The sequence below is a fragment of the Colletotrichum phormii genome (assembly GCF_030913505.1).
Source record: "Colletotrichum phormii strain CBS 102054 chromosome Unknown BDP81scaffold_18, whole genome shotgun sequence".
In the NCBI taxonomy this organism is placed as follows: domain Eukaryota; kingdom Fungi; phylum Ascomycota; class Sordariomycetes; order Glomerellales; family Glomerellaceae; genus Colletotrichum; species Colletotrichum phormii.
In genome coordinates this window covers 506,571-521,153 of record NW_026851460.1, presented here as the reverse complement: position 1 = coordinate 521,153, position 14,583 = coordinate 506,571, and the positions used below count along the sequence as shown (strand labels likewise).

Below are 14,583 nucleotides of genomic sequence, written 5' to 3'. Positions count from 1 at the left end.
TAGATATCGGCGTTAGTTACTCAGCACGTTAGACGTCAGTCTTGGCCAACATGTCGTGCCCCTCCCGAATTACACCCCGCTCTTTTTGACCACTTGCTGGGTATCATCATCCGTTGATGCTCAATTGTACGTACCTCTGATAACGTGCTTGTATTCCAGGAACCTATGACTCAAGCATCTAGCAGATCAAAGTCGCCAGGGAACCCGAGAGCAGCGAGATCGAGGCCCGGCACGCTCGATTGGAAGAAGTGAGGCGTCATGGGCTGGAACATGTCACCCGTGATGCTCGTCCGCGCACAAGAGGGCGAGCCCTCTTCCCCGAGCTGAGATACTGCTGCTGCCGCCGCCGTAGCGTTGGCAAGAAAGTCTTCTCGAGTCCGAGACTCTGTACCAACCGACGACGGCGGACGCGGGAACTCGTCCAGCGCCATCTCTCGAATCATGCGCAGCGTGTTACGGTGCACGACGATGATCTCAAGCTGACCCATCAACGCCATCAGCGCATCCGCTGATTCGGACCTCATCTTGCGCGGACCTACTCCTGTTGCTGTTGGGTCTGCTACGTTGGTAGGTACACTAAACTCAAACAGCGGCACCTCCCTCGCCAAGATATCAAACGCATCCCTAAGACAGACACTCTGCGGCCACCGCTCCGCGAGGATGGAGAGAACGACGCTACATGCCCTCACGGCCTCCGCCGCCTCGGGCGCCGCGTACGCTTCCGTCCTGGCCCGGGGCGGCGTGGCGAAGAAGCAGTAGAGCAGCGCGACGCCGCATTTAAACTGCGCTACGAGACCTAGCCATAGTTCCGCGATGAGCGCGTGGCTGTGGTCGTGGCCGCGGCGCTGGAACTTGCGGAAGATGAGGCAGGCTTGGATGCAGGATTTGACGGTCCAGTCGCCTGCTGGGCCCGAGCAGGTGGTGCGGGTTGGTTGGTGGAGCATTGCAAGGGAGTAGTTGTAGATCATGTGGAGCCATTCTGGGTGGGTGAAGGTGCGGGAGCGGGAGCGGGTGCGGGCGTGGAGGCGGGTGTTTGATCCGGGACCTGGGCCGGGGACGGAGCGGGAGGAGCCCGGACCTCCGGAGGTGCCGTCTGCGTCTGCATCGGCGTACCGGTGGCAGAGAGCGCGCCAGCGGTCTAGTTTATCCAGAACGCGGAGCCGCCAGTGAGGGAGATCGTTGAAGTGTGTGGAAAAGTCGCGGTGGAGGGTCGTGTTGAGGATCTCGGATTGGACCTGGCGGCAGTAGACTACATGCAGGGCGGCCGAGACGCTCGTACGGCCGCGTGGGTGGTGATGTTGGTCTGGAAAGGAGGCGGTGCCACATGCGGCATCCAACTCGGCGTCGTCAATGTTTGCGTACAGTTTGACCGTGATTTGGTAGTCTGGGACGGAAAAGGGGAGGTCGAATGTTGTGCCGACGGCGCGGTCTAGGGTGTAGGCTGACCAGAAGACGCGGCGGCGCATTTGGACTCTGAGCTTTGTTTTTGCTACGGTCTCTGGGGAGGGGGTAGGTGAAGAGGATGAGGCAGAAGAAGAAGGTGGGACATGTGGTTCTGCGTCGGCGAGGTGGAGCTGGGCCATGACGCAGTAGCGCATCGTCGCCGAGGCGATGGAGATGATGCGTTCCGTCGAGGGGGAGTATATTGCGTGCATGGCGAGGAGGAGGTAGGCTTGGATGTGAAGGAGGCGGTCTAGGAGGGCGAAGACGTGGGAGAGGTATTTTGTCACGGCGAGGCGGTAGAGAGTTTGGTGGGTGTGGGTGTGGTTATGTTTAGAAGAGAGGCATTCCTGATGAGTGGGATAGGTTTGCGAGGGAGGCTTCTCGAGGAGGAGGCCTATGGAGAAGATCATGTTGGTGAAGTAGTACGCCCATGCTTCCTTTGGCCGCCTTGCCGGGTTGCGGAAGTCGTCGAGGCGGAGGAAGGGGTAGCGGCAGTGGACTTTGTCTTGGTAGGTGTCGAAGAGCAAGGCTTCTGTTGCGATGTCGAGGGGGATCTCTTGGTCATGCCTCTGTGCTGTATTGTTGGCTCTGCCGCCATCGTAGAATGATGGATTAGGCGGTAGTGATGGCGGTGGTGGGTTGTCTTCCTCTGAGCGAGCAAAGGTAGCCAAGAGGCCGATGGCGGGCGAGCTCCTCGAAAGCGAGGCTTCAGGTCCGAGTCCCGGCCCCGGTCCCGGTCCCGATGCGAATGGGTGCTCTTCAGTGTGGTGATGTTTGCGAGATGCTTCATGCACGCGGGACGACGACGATGATGGTAACGACGACTCTTGCGCATGGCCATTGCCGTTGCGATTGTCGTCGACGACCGCTTGAAGTCGAGCGTTGGTCTTCTCGAGACGCGATATGCGCTCCTCCAACGACGCGTTATCACCCAGCCAGGCCAGGGGCGTGTGTGTTGATGGGTGGAGGTGGTTGTGGTGGTGAAGATGGTGATGGTCCGAACTCCTAAAGGGGGGGGTTTGATACCGCAGCATCAGCATCACCTATCACACAGAGGGTAGGAGAAGAACCAGGAAGTTGGACCAGATCGGCGGAGCAGATTAATCGTCGCAAACCACCCTCTTTCAGCCAAAAACGTGAAACTATCCGTAGATGTTTCTGTTTTGGGAACCGGGGGGGGGGGGAAGGGAGGAAAAACCTTACAGCGGAGGGAACCCGGGGCCCGGGGGCCGGGTTTGATAGGACGACGGGAGCACCGCCTCGTTGCATTGCTCTCCTGACCTGGCGCAGTTTGCGCAGGGTCTTTGATCATCGCAATTTTGCTTTACGCAGTAGAGAATTGTCAGCCCTTTCTCTCTCTCCTTCTCTCTCTTCGGGTTTCCTCTTCTTTTGGAATGGTGGGGTTTTGAGTTGTGATGATCAGCGTCAAAGGGTAACCCAACTTGGGTAACGAGTTGCTGTTTCAAAAGTGGTGATGGTGCTGCTTTAGGGTACCAGAGAATGAATGTCTCTGGCTCTTACACACAGCGTTCACAGTGATAAAAAGTAACGTACCTTTCGCCGCCGACACCGTGAACAGGCCTGCGTCTTGGTCCGCTTGGCCGGCGGTTCGCCGCGGTCTTCGGGCGCGGGTGCGGCGGTTGTGGGGTCGAACGGCGAGCCGTTGGCGGGGGCCGGTGGCGTCATGACCGTTGGGGGGGGCTTTGATGGATGTTTCTTGTTTCCTTCTAGCGTTATTGCTTTCTATTTCTGGGGGGGCTGAAGAGTTCAGTTGTTTCGAGTTTAGGGCGGTGGGAGGGATCGTGCTCACACTTGCGGAGAGCTGGCATCATACGTCTCCAAGTCATGTAATGGCAATGATGTGTTTTCACATTGCTACGGGCGGGAGAGTTTGAGGGAGACGAGAAGGTGGATGATTGACGTCCAACTGAGGTTCGCCGAGGAGATGGTGCGACTGATAAGCATATCCGTATCCTTACGTGGCAATCACTCGGCATCCTGTCAGTCAGCCTTCGGGAGATAGCGGTGGGACTCTGGAGTTGTGGGTCGTTTCCCCAGTCTTCTATGATCGGGAGTTGCGCGGTGATAAGATGGAGTATGGAGATGATTCCCGTGTAAGTCAAGTTCATCGGGAGCGAAGAGACAAGGTAGCCAGCAATACTATGCTGGGGCATCTGAACGGCATCGCAAAACACCAAGTCATAATACCAAATAATGATACTAATTGAAGGTGGCTTATTGTCGTATTGAGGCATGTGCTTTAGGACGATAGGAAACACTTACGCCTTGTTCATCACTTCCAACCTTGCAACGCGAATTCCAAAATGGTTGTCATGGGCTTCATTTACCCTTCTCTTTTTTGCATAGTCCAAATTTTCGCAAAGCTCGCTTGCTTCTGACAAGGAGACGAAAGAGCACAATCCCACGATGCTCAGCCTCCTAGCTCGAGGCCATCTGTAACAATACAAATACTAACCAGAAAACGTGGAGCGGGTTCGGATTCGTACGTCGTTTGTTTTCCCAGTCTGCCGCTCTGACGCTTCCCACGGCATCAACTGCATAGGACCCGCGGTAGCTGCGCCGGAAAAGAACCCGTATACGTTCGAAACGCAAGGAAAAGCAAAGATGAAGCGTAATTGAAGTTCCTAGACCTCGGCAGATTTTCTTGATTTCCAAATCTCGAAAAAAAAACCCAAAAAAAAACCCCCCATCCTACGTAGCTTCTTCCCTTGGATGGTAACGAGGCCTCCCCAGAAGAGACGATCGACGGTGCAACCCTCGATCACTATAGTTGCACTATTACAATTCAGTATATCTCTGACAATGGCGTCCCATCCACCGAGTGAGAGAGTGCACACCAGAAGTTGGGACGGACTGCCACTACATGAAGCGTCTACACTCCTCGACGGAATGAGCGAGATCAAGTAAATAAGGTGGGTAGCATTATGATTAATCTGAAGAAGAATGAATACAACTCGACCAGCGGAACGAGCCCGACCTCGGACCCGGGTCGCCCACCGCCCGAACAGAGGCCCTGCCTTGTGTCGTAAGATTCTCGGTGGGCGACCGAAAGGTGCCTCGTCCTTTCTTCCTCTTCTACATCGCGGCAAAGGATTGTTTTGATAGCTAGGTTTTAAAAGTTCTAGACTGCCGAAGGGGGTCGACAGGCCTCGTTCTCCATGCGGAATCAAGCAAAGCAGCAAGCTGGACCAGGGGGGGAGCGTGCCGAGTCAACCGAACGCATGGGAGACGCTGAAAGAGGCCCTGTTCTTCCTGTTCGCCTGGTAGGGCATAAGGATGTGGAGGGGTTTCTATGGATATCAACAAAACAGCAAGAGTCTTGCCTGATTGCCAGTGTAGAGAATAAAAATGTTCCGTGGCCGGTTACCGAACGGAGATCGTGCAAAGCCCTCAGCACCCCCCCTTGTCTGCAGTCTCCCTGATTGCCCGCGCTTGACGGCGTGTCGGTGTTAGAGATGGCTGGATTGGGGTTGAGGAGGCCTACAGAGGCGACAAGTCTGCTCAGGAAAACCCGAAAACCGTGCAAGCAAGTGTACGATCGCCGGGGGGGATAACGGAGTACAGACGGTTATGAGTTGCGACGCGGGGATCATGCAAGTTTCCGAGTTCGAGGTTGGAGTTGTTGGGGCGAGTTTGACAGGTGACGCCGTGACGGGGGTGTTCCGACGTCAGGTCGGGCAGCGGTGGGTTGATGCGAAAGAGCAGATGAGGAGGCTCTTTCTCTCTCTCCTCTCTCTCTCGTCCCCCAGGGATTAACAACGTTAGTCCGGTTTCTCGTGACTCTTTTAGGGAATGAGAGACAATACCCTGATTACCTTTTTCAGAACGGATATGTTCGATAGACTCTTTTGCGTTGCAATGTCGGATTTGAATGTGACGCCAGTAGTCTAGTTGGGCTCCCCACTTTGCACTTTGTGCTCAGACAATGGGGGCCACCCCGAACGAACTGTCTATTGTCCAGAGACTTTCATATCCGTAGACCGAGAGACTGAGAGCCTCAGAGAGAAAAGGGCTGATGGAACTTTGAAAGAGACATTGGCGGGACGTGAGGGATGAACCTGGAGAGGGGGTGGTTTGGCGGCCGGAAGGGCGGGAGAAAAGGTGGGACGAAGGAAGAGTTGAGGGTTTCATTGGTCTGAAGAAGATCAACTCAAACAGTCCACGTCTGAAACGGGCTGGCAGCAACCCTGCGCAGGGAGGCATTAGATCCCTGGGAGGAGGGAATAAGAGTGAGACTAAGACGTGACTACCGAAGACCACATTATTCTGTACCCATCTTTGGCTGTTAGTTGTTACTAGTTGTCTTTGCGGGACGGGCTTGACACGCTTCTTGTCCGTCAAGTACGGAGTAATAGGTAGACAGACAAATTGAGTCTAGTGCTGCAGACGACTGTGCATCGGAGCCGCGCTTGAGCCTCCAACTGGCGTGCAGGGATCAATACCATTGTGAGACGGTTGCGACCCCTGGAGATCCCTGGTACATTCATCATTGTCATTGACATACCTACTCTCTCACAGACACATAACGCACAGAGGAAGAGGAGTGTGAGTTGCGCCCTCTCTCACTGTCCCGACTCTGCGTCACGTCAGCCAAAACTCTCACAGTAAGGTTTCTCGGATGATGGGGGGGGGGTTCAAACCGTAAGAGAATTCCTGTGAACGACGGACCGAGGGAGAGACGAGGGATGGGTAGGTACACAATGTACATGGCACCATGTCATGTACCTCTGTCAGAAATATTCCGAAGAGTGTAAGAGTTGTAAGAGGGAGAGGGTACGTGGCCACCAGGCACATCTGTGTTTAAAGATTCCTATCCCCAGCCCTCTTTTTCTGGGACGGCAAGCGCCTTGGTCTCTTATATTTATTTTGGGACTGACATTGTATGATGTTTATTGATTCTTTAATTTGTCTTGTTTGAACTGGCCTTTACGTTGACAGCTTCCGAGGCTTGGCAACAGAACAGAAGACAACTGGGACCAAGAAGGAATAGAGAGAGCGATTGTTGAGCCGCTGGATCGACTTACATCGGAAAATACCACCCACCTCACGCCATCACCTGACCTTTACCCGGTCATTCTTGGATATTGAACCTGTTTCGAGATCAGGATTTCATCATACCTCACCACCATTCGAGCTGGTTACGAGGCTATTCAGAGGGTTTCCTTACAACGTACCAAGGACCTCGAATTACACTGAACATAATCTACTACGACGCAACGAACACACTCAAAACGGCCTTACATACCAAACATATACCACAAACTACGACAGCGATAATCATTTACTCTTACGACTCAACCATCTTCTTTCATCATGGCCGAAAACCAACCCGACGCCAAAAACCCTCCCACAAGCCTCGGAGGGCAGACGGGAGTGGGAACAGGAACACCAAATACCTTGAGCGGAGCAACAAGGGCCCAAACATCACCAACACCCTCAAAAAAGGCGACACCATCATCATCATTGCCTGCTAGATCTTCCTCCTCCTCCTCCTCCTCATCAGCACCAATAAGGCAAAACACACCAACGCCATCGCAGACGCCCTCACAAACACCAATGCCAACACCCTCACCACCGCCGCCGCCGCCACCACCATCAAGTTCCGCCCGGCCCCTCACAACATTCATCATCTCAACCACCACAAACGCAACATCAACACCCACACCATCACTCTCCGACCCGCCACCACTCCCCTCACCAACATCTATCCCGAGCGTGATCCCAATCTCAACACCAGGAGGCGACCTCACCCCCTCACCAACACCATCCTTCATCCCCCCGCCTCCGCCGCCCGTGATACCAGAAACCACACCCCTCCTAAGCCTCACACCAACCCCGACACCGACACCCACACCAAGCGGCAACGCCAACAGCGGCAGCGGCGGCATCGCGTCGCCCAGCCAAGCCGAGACCTCGGGCGGCAGCAACGTGAAGCTGATGCCGGCGCTGCCCATCTCGCTGGGCTCCGTGGGCGGGGTGTTGATCTTTGGGTTGGTGATTGGGATGCTGTACCGCAAGGGCCGGTGGCCGTTCCGCAAGAGGCGGAATTTTGCGCAGATTGACGAGTTGGAGGTGGAGAGGCAGCAGGAGCTTGAGAGGCAGAATAAGATGAAGTGGGATCCGAGGGTGACGAGGACGTATCGGACGCAGGATGCGGGGGTGAACTTTTGATGATGATGATGATGACGATGATGGTGGTGGAAACACTATAGCAGTAGCAACATGAAGTTCATGAAAACTACAGACGAATTCAGCGTCTAGATTCACATCACTGCTTCGGGAATCTCAATTTGCTGTGATGGTTGTGTGAAGGACCTATCTTCACCAATTATCCAAACTGAGCATTCAAATCAAGTGTATGCTGCCTCTCAACTCATTACCACGACCAGACTCTGCTGCTATATTTACCCTATTTCTCAAAAACCACACTTCGTTTTCTAATATTCATCCTTATTTGAAAATAACCAACCGATTGCACTCACAGAACGTCTCTTCCGTGAAATTGCTAGAAGAACGAAACACTGCAAGACACTCGCCGACTCGGCGCCGTTCTACACAGAGCACGAACCAGGTACAAAAAAAAAAAGAGACAGGACCCTCACCCAGGTAGCTACAAAGACAGCGGAAAAGGCTGTCCACGAATCATCCCAACCTTTTCTCAAACTGCTCGCAACGCGGCCGTTCCTCCAGTCTGCGTTCTTGTCCCCCTCCCTCTCGGGTCCCCAGTTGGGTGGGTGGGTGGCTCCTGCGTTACTTCAAGTCTTCCCATAACCAGAGGGTGGTTTCTCTCTCCTCGCCTCAAGTGGTAGAGTTTCCCGCGCAAACGCCCCGAAAGGCTGGCCTTTTCTCAAGTTCGGATTTCAGCGGTGATTTGACTCTTGAAGCCGGGGCCGGTTAGGTGTTCGGTACGGGCAGTTATGACTAGATGGGACCTGTGTGGGTGTGGGACCGCGTCACGGCTGCGGAAGCGGAGGGCGGACGAGTGAGATGGGCCTCGGATGGAATTGCGATGTGTGAGATCGGGGCCCGGAGGATTGTAGAATTTGTGAATTCCCACCAACTGGACATCATCATCTTATCAAGCTGACAAATTTGTACGAGACATATCCTTACAGAATGGGAGGCGAAATATGGTGAAAGATGGGCAAACCAGTTTTATCTAGATTTCGGATGGCCGAGGATAGAGTTACGAAAGCGATGAACCTGGAACCGGTGGGAACTCGCAACCCAGCAGTCACTAGTAAATCCGGCACTTATCAACCCAGTAACCCGGATTGAAAACACAAGGATACACCTTGATAGAGCCTCTTACTCTCTTCCTGTTCATCAGCTCTTGTACTACAAGGTTCGACTAACGTCGGGTTCTTCCCTAGCCGACGGGGATGGATGGTGGGCGGGCGGCGAGCACGGCGGGTAAAGTCTGTCGTGACAGGTGGCCAAGCGAGGCTTCCCGCGTGTTGGAGTTGTAGCGAGCGTTTATTTGGTGGAGTTTTCGTTGGGGGCCTACGGGCATGGCGCGTGTGATGTAGAGGGAGGGAGGATGCTTGTTGGCGGGGTTTTTATGCGAGAAGGGCTACTGTCGTGTTTGGTGGACATTCACTGAGTGAGGGCAGCACGTTCGATTGCCTCGGACATAATCGTCTTAATCGTTTCTGAAAAGGCCCATTGCGAATGTTGAGTCGCCAGAATGTTGGTGCTGACTCTTTATCAATGTAATCAAAACCATGTAACCGGAAGAAGACAATGTAGCTATCCCGTCAGCTCATCGAGTGACAAGTCGAGACAGCTCTACACTATACGTGAAGCCAAATCCTTCAGATCCTTCCCGACTATCAGTCTTCCGCTTTTGCCACGGCCCTGGTCAAGGCCACAGGTCCCTGACACGGGCAGAGTATATCCATCACCAACCGTAGTCGATCCCCACACCGGCCCTTCGCCGGAAACAACATCCCCGCCACCGAAACTGACAGAAGCGGCCCCATGCCTCGAATCCTCATCTCTTAACGCCGTCCACCCCTCCGTCCCGGGGTCAAACACTTTCGTCTGTTCAAAAAGCCTCCGGCTCCGCTACCAAAGCCCCCTCCCCTCTAGACACATCAACCAACCCCTCCAGCACATCCGTCTCGTGGCCCGCTCGGCCCGTCACCAAAGCCGTCGTGGTCGTTCAGCCGGCTACAATGTCGGGTAGCTCCATCACGTAGTCCTCCCCTCGACCACCGCCGCGTTGTGGCGGTTTAGGGCCATGGGTGGGTGGAGACCTGTTTGTGAGGATGTCGAAGAGCATTACGATTTTGGTATTGTTCTGTGTTCCCGTCTCCGTTGATTTCGTGATGCCGGCGAGGACGGCGAGGGTCGTAGTATTCAGCGCTACAGCGGTGGGCTCTTGACGGGAGATCATCGGGATCGGGGCGAAGTCTTGCCATGGGCCACCAATCGTGTTGAATGATGCGCGGGCGTGAGTGAAGCCACCTGTATCTGAGATGAGGAGGCCGGCAAGAGGGCCCTTGGGTAATCCTGATGATGTATTAGGTGAGTTTGTCTATTGCCTCTCCAGCCAAGATTTACAAAGATAGGTCGCAGTTCATGGTGAGGAGGCCAGACTGCCGTTGATGGCATTCTTTGCTGCTCCACGCATAGGGTAGACAGGGGTCAAAGTAAGCATATCATTGATCAGAATGACCTGGAGTCACATGTGAGTCTGCTTCTGTGAATATGCTGTCAACAAAATGGACATTCAAGTTACTTAGCCACGATGGGTTCAATATCGCATCAGTCTCTACAATGACGGGGAAAGTATATATGGTATATTAATGGAACTCCAGGCGTTTCTCTTAACACTCAGCGTATATACAGCCGCTATTCCGCGTCAACGACCTCAAACTTGACGAGGATGGAGCACTTGGTCTCTCTTCCCTTGAGATCAAGCATGCGAATGAAGACCCAGCCCGGAATGGTGTAGAGCAATCTCACCGCGCCAACAGCAAATATGGGGTTCTTGGAGAAGCTGTCATCGCTCTTGATTAGCATCCGCAAGAAGACCATCTCGTTGTCCTGGTACTCCCACTCAAGGACCTCGTCCCACAAGGGGTCGGTGGGGGGCGGGTTTTCGCCCTTGTGCAAGAAACCCGTCAACTTGTGCTGTTTGTAACCGGCCGTCTTCCTCTTTGGAGGCTTAATCTCCAGATCATGTGGATGTACGAGTGTGCATGTCAGGTAGGGCTTGATCGTCTCGTCTTCATCGCGATCGGATGGCACGGGGATGTCGGTGGCACCGCCGACGTGCAGACGGAGCTTTCGCTTCCTTCCGTTGCCGAGGTGGCCTGAGCCACCGGCACGGAGCTCAGCGGGCTTCAGAATGAAACCCTCGGAACCAGCGAATAGTGCCTCATTGAGCTGCATCGATGCTCCAAAGGTCTGCCAGTTGAGGGCACAGATCTGGGCGCCAAGTCCCCAGAATGGAACGGGGTGGAGGTTCTTGGATGAGATGCGGGTTCCCTTGGGGAAAACACGCATAAGATGGTGAGCATTGTGGCGCGAGATTTTGTCAGTGTGCGTGGGCAGATGAGAGGCCAGCCCAGACTCGGAGACATTGATGAGGTGATGGTGCGGCGCGTCCTGCAAAACTTGTTCAAACCACGAATTGTTGATAGGCTTGACGGACTGGGCGTAAACACCGAGGGCCTCTAATTCTGGGACAATCAGCGAAGCAGGCGCAGCCTTCTTCTTGTCCTTGTAGTCTTTCTTGGCCTTCTTTTCTTCTTCGTCATCGTCACTTGAGCTCGAGCTGCTATCGTCGGCCTCTCCAGGGAAATGATATTCGACAATGACAACAATCTTGTTGCCAAGTTCCTCAAGACGGACGTGGTTGGCCTGACCCTCTTGCTCGGCCTGTCCCTTTTCTCTGATTGCTTTGCTAAGAAGTCGATCTCCAAAGACCTCTCTCATGATGAATGCCAGGCGCAGCTGACCCTCGGGGTCGCAGTGATTCTCGAGAGACAGAAGAATTGGTGCAGCCGGATGGGGTTCCTTGGCTTCTTGATCGACGACATCGCGGATGGTCTCGCAGACGGTGCGGAAAGGGATGTTGGAGACGAGAGTGTAGCCATGGGTGACCTTGGGTTCGTCCTTGTTGTCGGGGTTATCCCAGGCATCGATCTCGACGCATCGGGCGCCAGCACGCAACGTCTCGTCGTAGGCCTCGGCCGAAGAGCTTCCATAAAGCTGATGGGCCAAGAGGTAGGTATTGTGGCTGGAGCTGATGAAGTACTCGGGCAATGGGTGTGATCTATCAGTAAGCTCGCGGGGCACGCTGATGTGGGGCTTGTAAACGAGAGCCTGCAGCTCAGGTGAGAGCTGTTCCGAGTCGATGTTGGCTTCCTTGGAGGACAGGGCCTTCTGATCCACGAGGAAGGATTTGATGGCACGGCTCACGCGGAGACGGTGCTTAAGGTCTGAGTCGCGGGCGGCGTGGCCTCCACCGGCCAAGGTGGTGTTGTCTGTCGCATCGCCAAGCTCTTCTTCGTCCTCTGGTGCCCTCTTGGAGAAGGGATTGAGGTTGGCAAACTTTGAGGTGAGTGAGGCCATTGCTGGTGACAACTCCACTGCTGTGTCTCTGTATTGCCTCTTCCGGAAGTGAGGACGATTGTTCTGACTCGAGATGTCCACTGGGTACGCGGGGTAGGTGGTGTGTAGATGTTAAAAGAAGAGACTCAGATGGTCGCAAACAGGAATTGTGGAAAGACGGACGGCTTGGGAATGGGGAAACCGACGACGTCAATCTTGGCTGATGCAAGCCGCGTAAGGTAGCAGCAGCGCAACAGCAAGTGGCAGGAACAAGCTGAGCTACCCCTCCTTCCCATCAGCTCAGCTCTTGCTGCCACACCTGCCGCACCTGCCTTCCAATGGAGGGGTTGCGAAGTGGGGACGCTAAGATTAGATTGGCGGGGAGCTCACGGAGCTTCGGCGAATTAGATACCAGGTCTTGTCCCTCATTCGGTTAGAGTGAAGCTTACATAAGTCCCGGCACTCAGTCTCTCCAGGTCCTCGCTGTTCCCTTAGCTTGGGGCCCACAGGTCTTTGTCGAGTTCGTCTCAGCTTTCCACACGAATACGCGAACACCACCATCCGATGGCGCTTGATCATCGCTCGATTCGCTTCTATCAGATAACCTACTCTCGCCCGATCCTTCTATTCTTGCTTGGGACTCCTGACAACACGGTGATTGACGATAGTCGATGGCATCCATGAACTGGCGATGCTCTCAATGGCTTCAACTTGGAGAATTCGGGCGCAATCGTTCGGCCTTCCACTGGAAAATGTCAGAAGATGCTTCGAGCAGTGAAGAAAACCAATCAGACTCCCGAGACACTTTCAATCCAAGTGTCTTCGAGGACAAGTCAAGAATAGTACGGTGCTACCCGACCTTTCAAATGGCAGCGTCGTCAACATTCCTATCCAAGCCGGTTCTCTCGCCAGACTCAATCTCCACCTCGGCGACTCTTTACCGGCTGGGCATCTTGGAGACCGGGCGGCATCCGGACACACTCGTTCAGCCTTGTGGGTCCAGCCACGCTGCAAGTTGAAGCTCCTCCGAAGTTGTGGTTTCCGCCCCCAAACCCCTTGCTACGCTCCAGACCTCGTGGCATCACCCTCTGTGCCCGGCCTTGGGGAGAGCGCCGTGGACTTCGTCGAATTCCAGGCAGGCAAACCAAGTGCCCTTCCGAGCATCTCCGAAAATATTGGGCAGAGTTCTGTGCACCGGTGCGGTCCTCCTCCAAATACGACCCCACGCCCGTTCCGGAGGCAGCTAGCTTCTTGTGTTAGTCGCTCCGGCTCATGGATTCGTCTGGCCAGAGTTGGTGTTAGCCTGCAATACCTACCTGAATAGTGAATACGCGGCTTGCGGTGCCCCTCTGTCTGGCAAAATGATTTTCGGCTCTTCTGTGTCAAGTCAAACATCAAGCCCTCACCATCTTCGGCCGATATGCCTTCACGTTGATATTCCCGGGCTCGTGGGTTGTACTCTCGAATGACGATCACTTCACGCGGCAGGCAGATACAGGCATCGGACCTAACAGGCAGCGACATGTCGAAAAGCCCTCAGAGCAGAGGAGAATGTTTGGAGATGTCTCAGTCTTACTCCTGGCTGCGCCCGCAAACGATAGGATGGGCCAGACGACTTGAAGCATTCCTCACCACCATTGGCAGGCGAACTAAATGCAGCTCGGAGGGTTGTTGACCTGGCGATGCATGTGCGAAAAAAAAGAACCATCGGGTCTCCAAGAGGGCTAACGCAAACGCACGGAGCACTACTGCAAGGGTAGCAGCATCTCGATGGGGGGCCATGGAGAAGTTTGGACAGCTAGACGGCTTCCCGAAAGCTGCCTCCCTGCCGCTGGCGTCATCATCAGCTTACCCTACACTCCTTCAAAGGTGGTTGATGCGCGCGAAGAGTCTGCCTGCCTGCCTCGTCACCCGGGGGAGAGTGAGGAGGTTGGAGTCGAATCCATCAACCAGCACACCGCTATCATCGGTGGACAGCGCGGCGGCAACAGCAGACAATCAGTTCCGTCGTGTCATTTGATGGACGAGTGCATGGTATATAATCAAGACAACACACCTCGCCTTCGACACGCGGGTCAGAAATAGCTGGAAGAGCGTTGGATCGACATTGAAAGGTAGCGGGATGGGCGGCCTGCGCCTCTGTGAATGCGGTCGCTCGTCGCATGGCATGCGGGGTCCAGCAGTCTCTCGCACACACTTTGTCTCTTCTCTGGATGGGACACTGACACACTGGTGTTGGGCCTCCAGCATTGGTGTGTCCATCTGGTGCTACACGGCAGTCTCCAACCATCCAGGGTATCCCCAAGACCAGACTCTCACTCTCAGAGTCTCCAGGGATGACTGGACCCTCGTACGAAAGTAAGTGCCTTCAGCCTATGGCGTGCTCGAGTTTGAGGGAATAAGCTTCTCGGAGGGTTGGGCCCATGACGTCGGAAGACTGCGGCAAAGTCCTTTTGGGAAAGCTTTGGGAGGACTGGATGCCGTCTGGCGTCGGTGCTTGTCGACGCTTGCTCGCTGCCAACGCTGCCGGTGCCGCAAATGGGCATGTTCGATTTT

General features: G+C 54.5%; 4 protein-coding genes across 4 annotated transcripts; 2 read left to right on the top strand and 2 right to left on the bottom strand.

The window, feature by feature from the left end:
- Nucleotides 1-170: 170 nt before the first annotated feature.
- BDP81DRAFT_397253 (uncharacterized protein) lies at nucleotides 171-3,129 on the bottom strand (the record flags this gene model as incomplete). Its single annotated transcript, XM_060588294.1, has 2 exons — nucleotides 171-2,486; nucleotides 2,998-3,129. 2 exons carry the CDS (start codon nucleotides 3,127-3,129, stop codon nucleotides 171-173), a joined length of 2,448 nt encoding a protein of 815 aa, XP_060441966.1.
- Nucleotides 3,130-6,777: 3,648 nt separating this feature from the next.
- Nucleotides 6,778-7,635, top strand: BDP81DRAFT_452448 (uncharacterized protein; the record flags this gene model as incomplete). Its single annotated transcript, XM_060592749.1, has 1 exon — nucleotides 6,778-7,635. The coding sequence occupies one exon, from the start codon at nucleotides 6,778-6,780 to the stop codon at nucleotides 7,633-7,635; it is 858 nt and encodes a 285-aa protein (XP_060441965.1).
- Nucleotides 7,636-10,013: 2,378 nt separating this feature from the next.
- Nucleotides 10,014-12,261, bottom strand: BDP81DRAFT_434741 (phosphatidylinositol-specific phospholipase C). Its single transcript, XM_060590989.1, has one exon. The coding sequence runs from the start codon at nucleotides 12,046-12,048 to the stop codon at nucleotides 10,321-10,323; it is 1,728 nt and encodes a 575-aa protein (XP_060441964.1). The 5' UTR covers nucleotides 12,049-12,261; the 3' UTR covers nucleotides 10,014-10,320.
- A 209-nt stretch (nucleotides 12,262-12,470) lies between these two features.
- On the top strand, nucleotides 12,471-13,973 carry BDP81DRAFT_434739 (uncharacterized protein). Its single transcript, XM_060590988.1, has 3 exons — nucleotides 12,471-12,772; nucleotides 12,887-13,270; nucleotides 13,344-13,973. The coding sequence occupies exons 1-3, from the start codon at nucleotides 12,719-12,721 to the stop codon at nucleotides 13,494-13,496; spliced, it is 591 nt and encodes a 196-aa protein (XP_060441963.1). The 5' UTR covers nucleotides 12,471-12,718; the 3' UTR covers nucleotides 13,497-13,973.
- Nucleotides 13,974-14,583: the final 610 nt, after the last annotated feature.

Coding starts and splice junctions, on each gene's coding strand:
- BDP81DRAFT_434739 (XM_060590988.1), top strand. CDS start 12,719: ATGCTCTCAATGGCTTCAACTTGGAGAATTCGGGCGCAATCGTTCGGC. Junction 12,773..12,886: donor CGCAATCGTTCGGCCTTCCA/CTGGAAAATGTC, acceptor GTGCTACCCGAC/CTTTCAAATGGCAGCGTCGT. Junction 13,271..13,343: donor CACGCCCGTTCCGGAGGCAG/CTAGCTTCTTGT, acceptor TGCAATACCTAC/CTGAATAGTGAATACGCGGC.
- BDP81DRAFT_434741 (XM_060590989.1), bottom strand. CDS start 12,048: ATGGCCTCACTCACCTCAAAGTTTGCCAACCTCAATCCCTTCTCCAAG.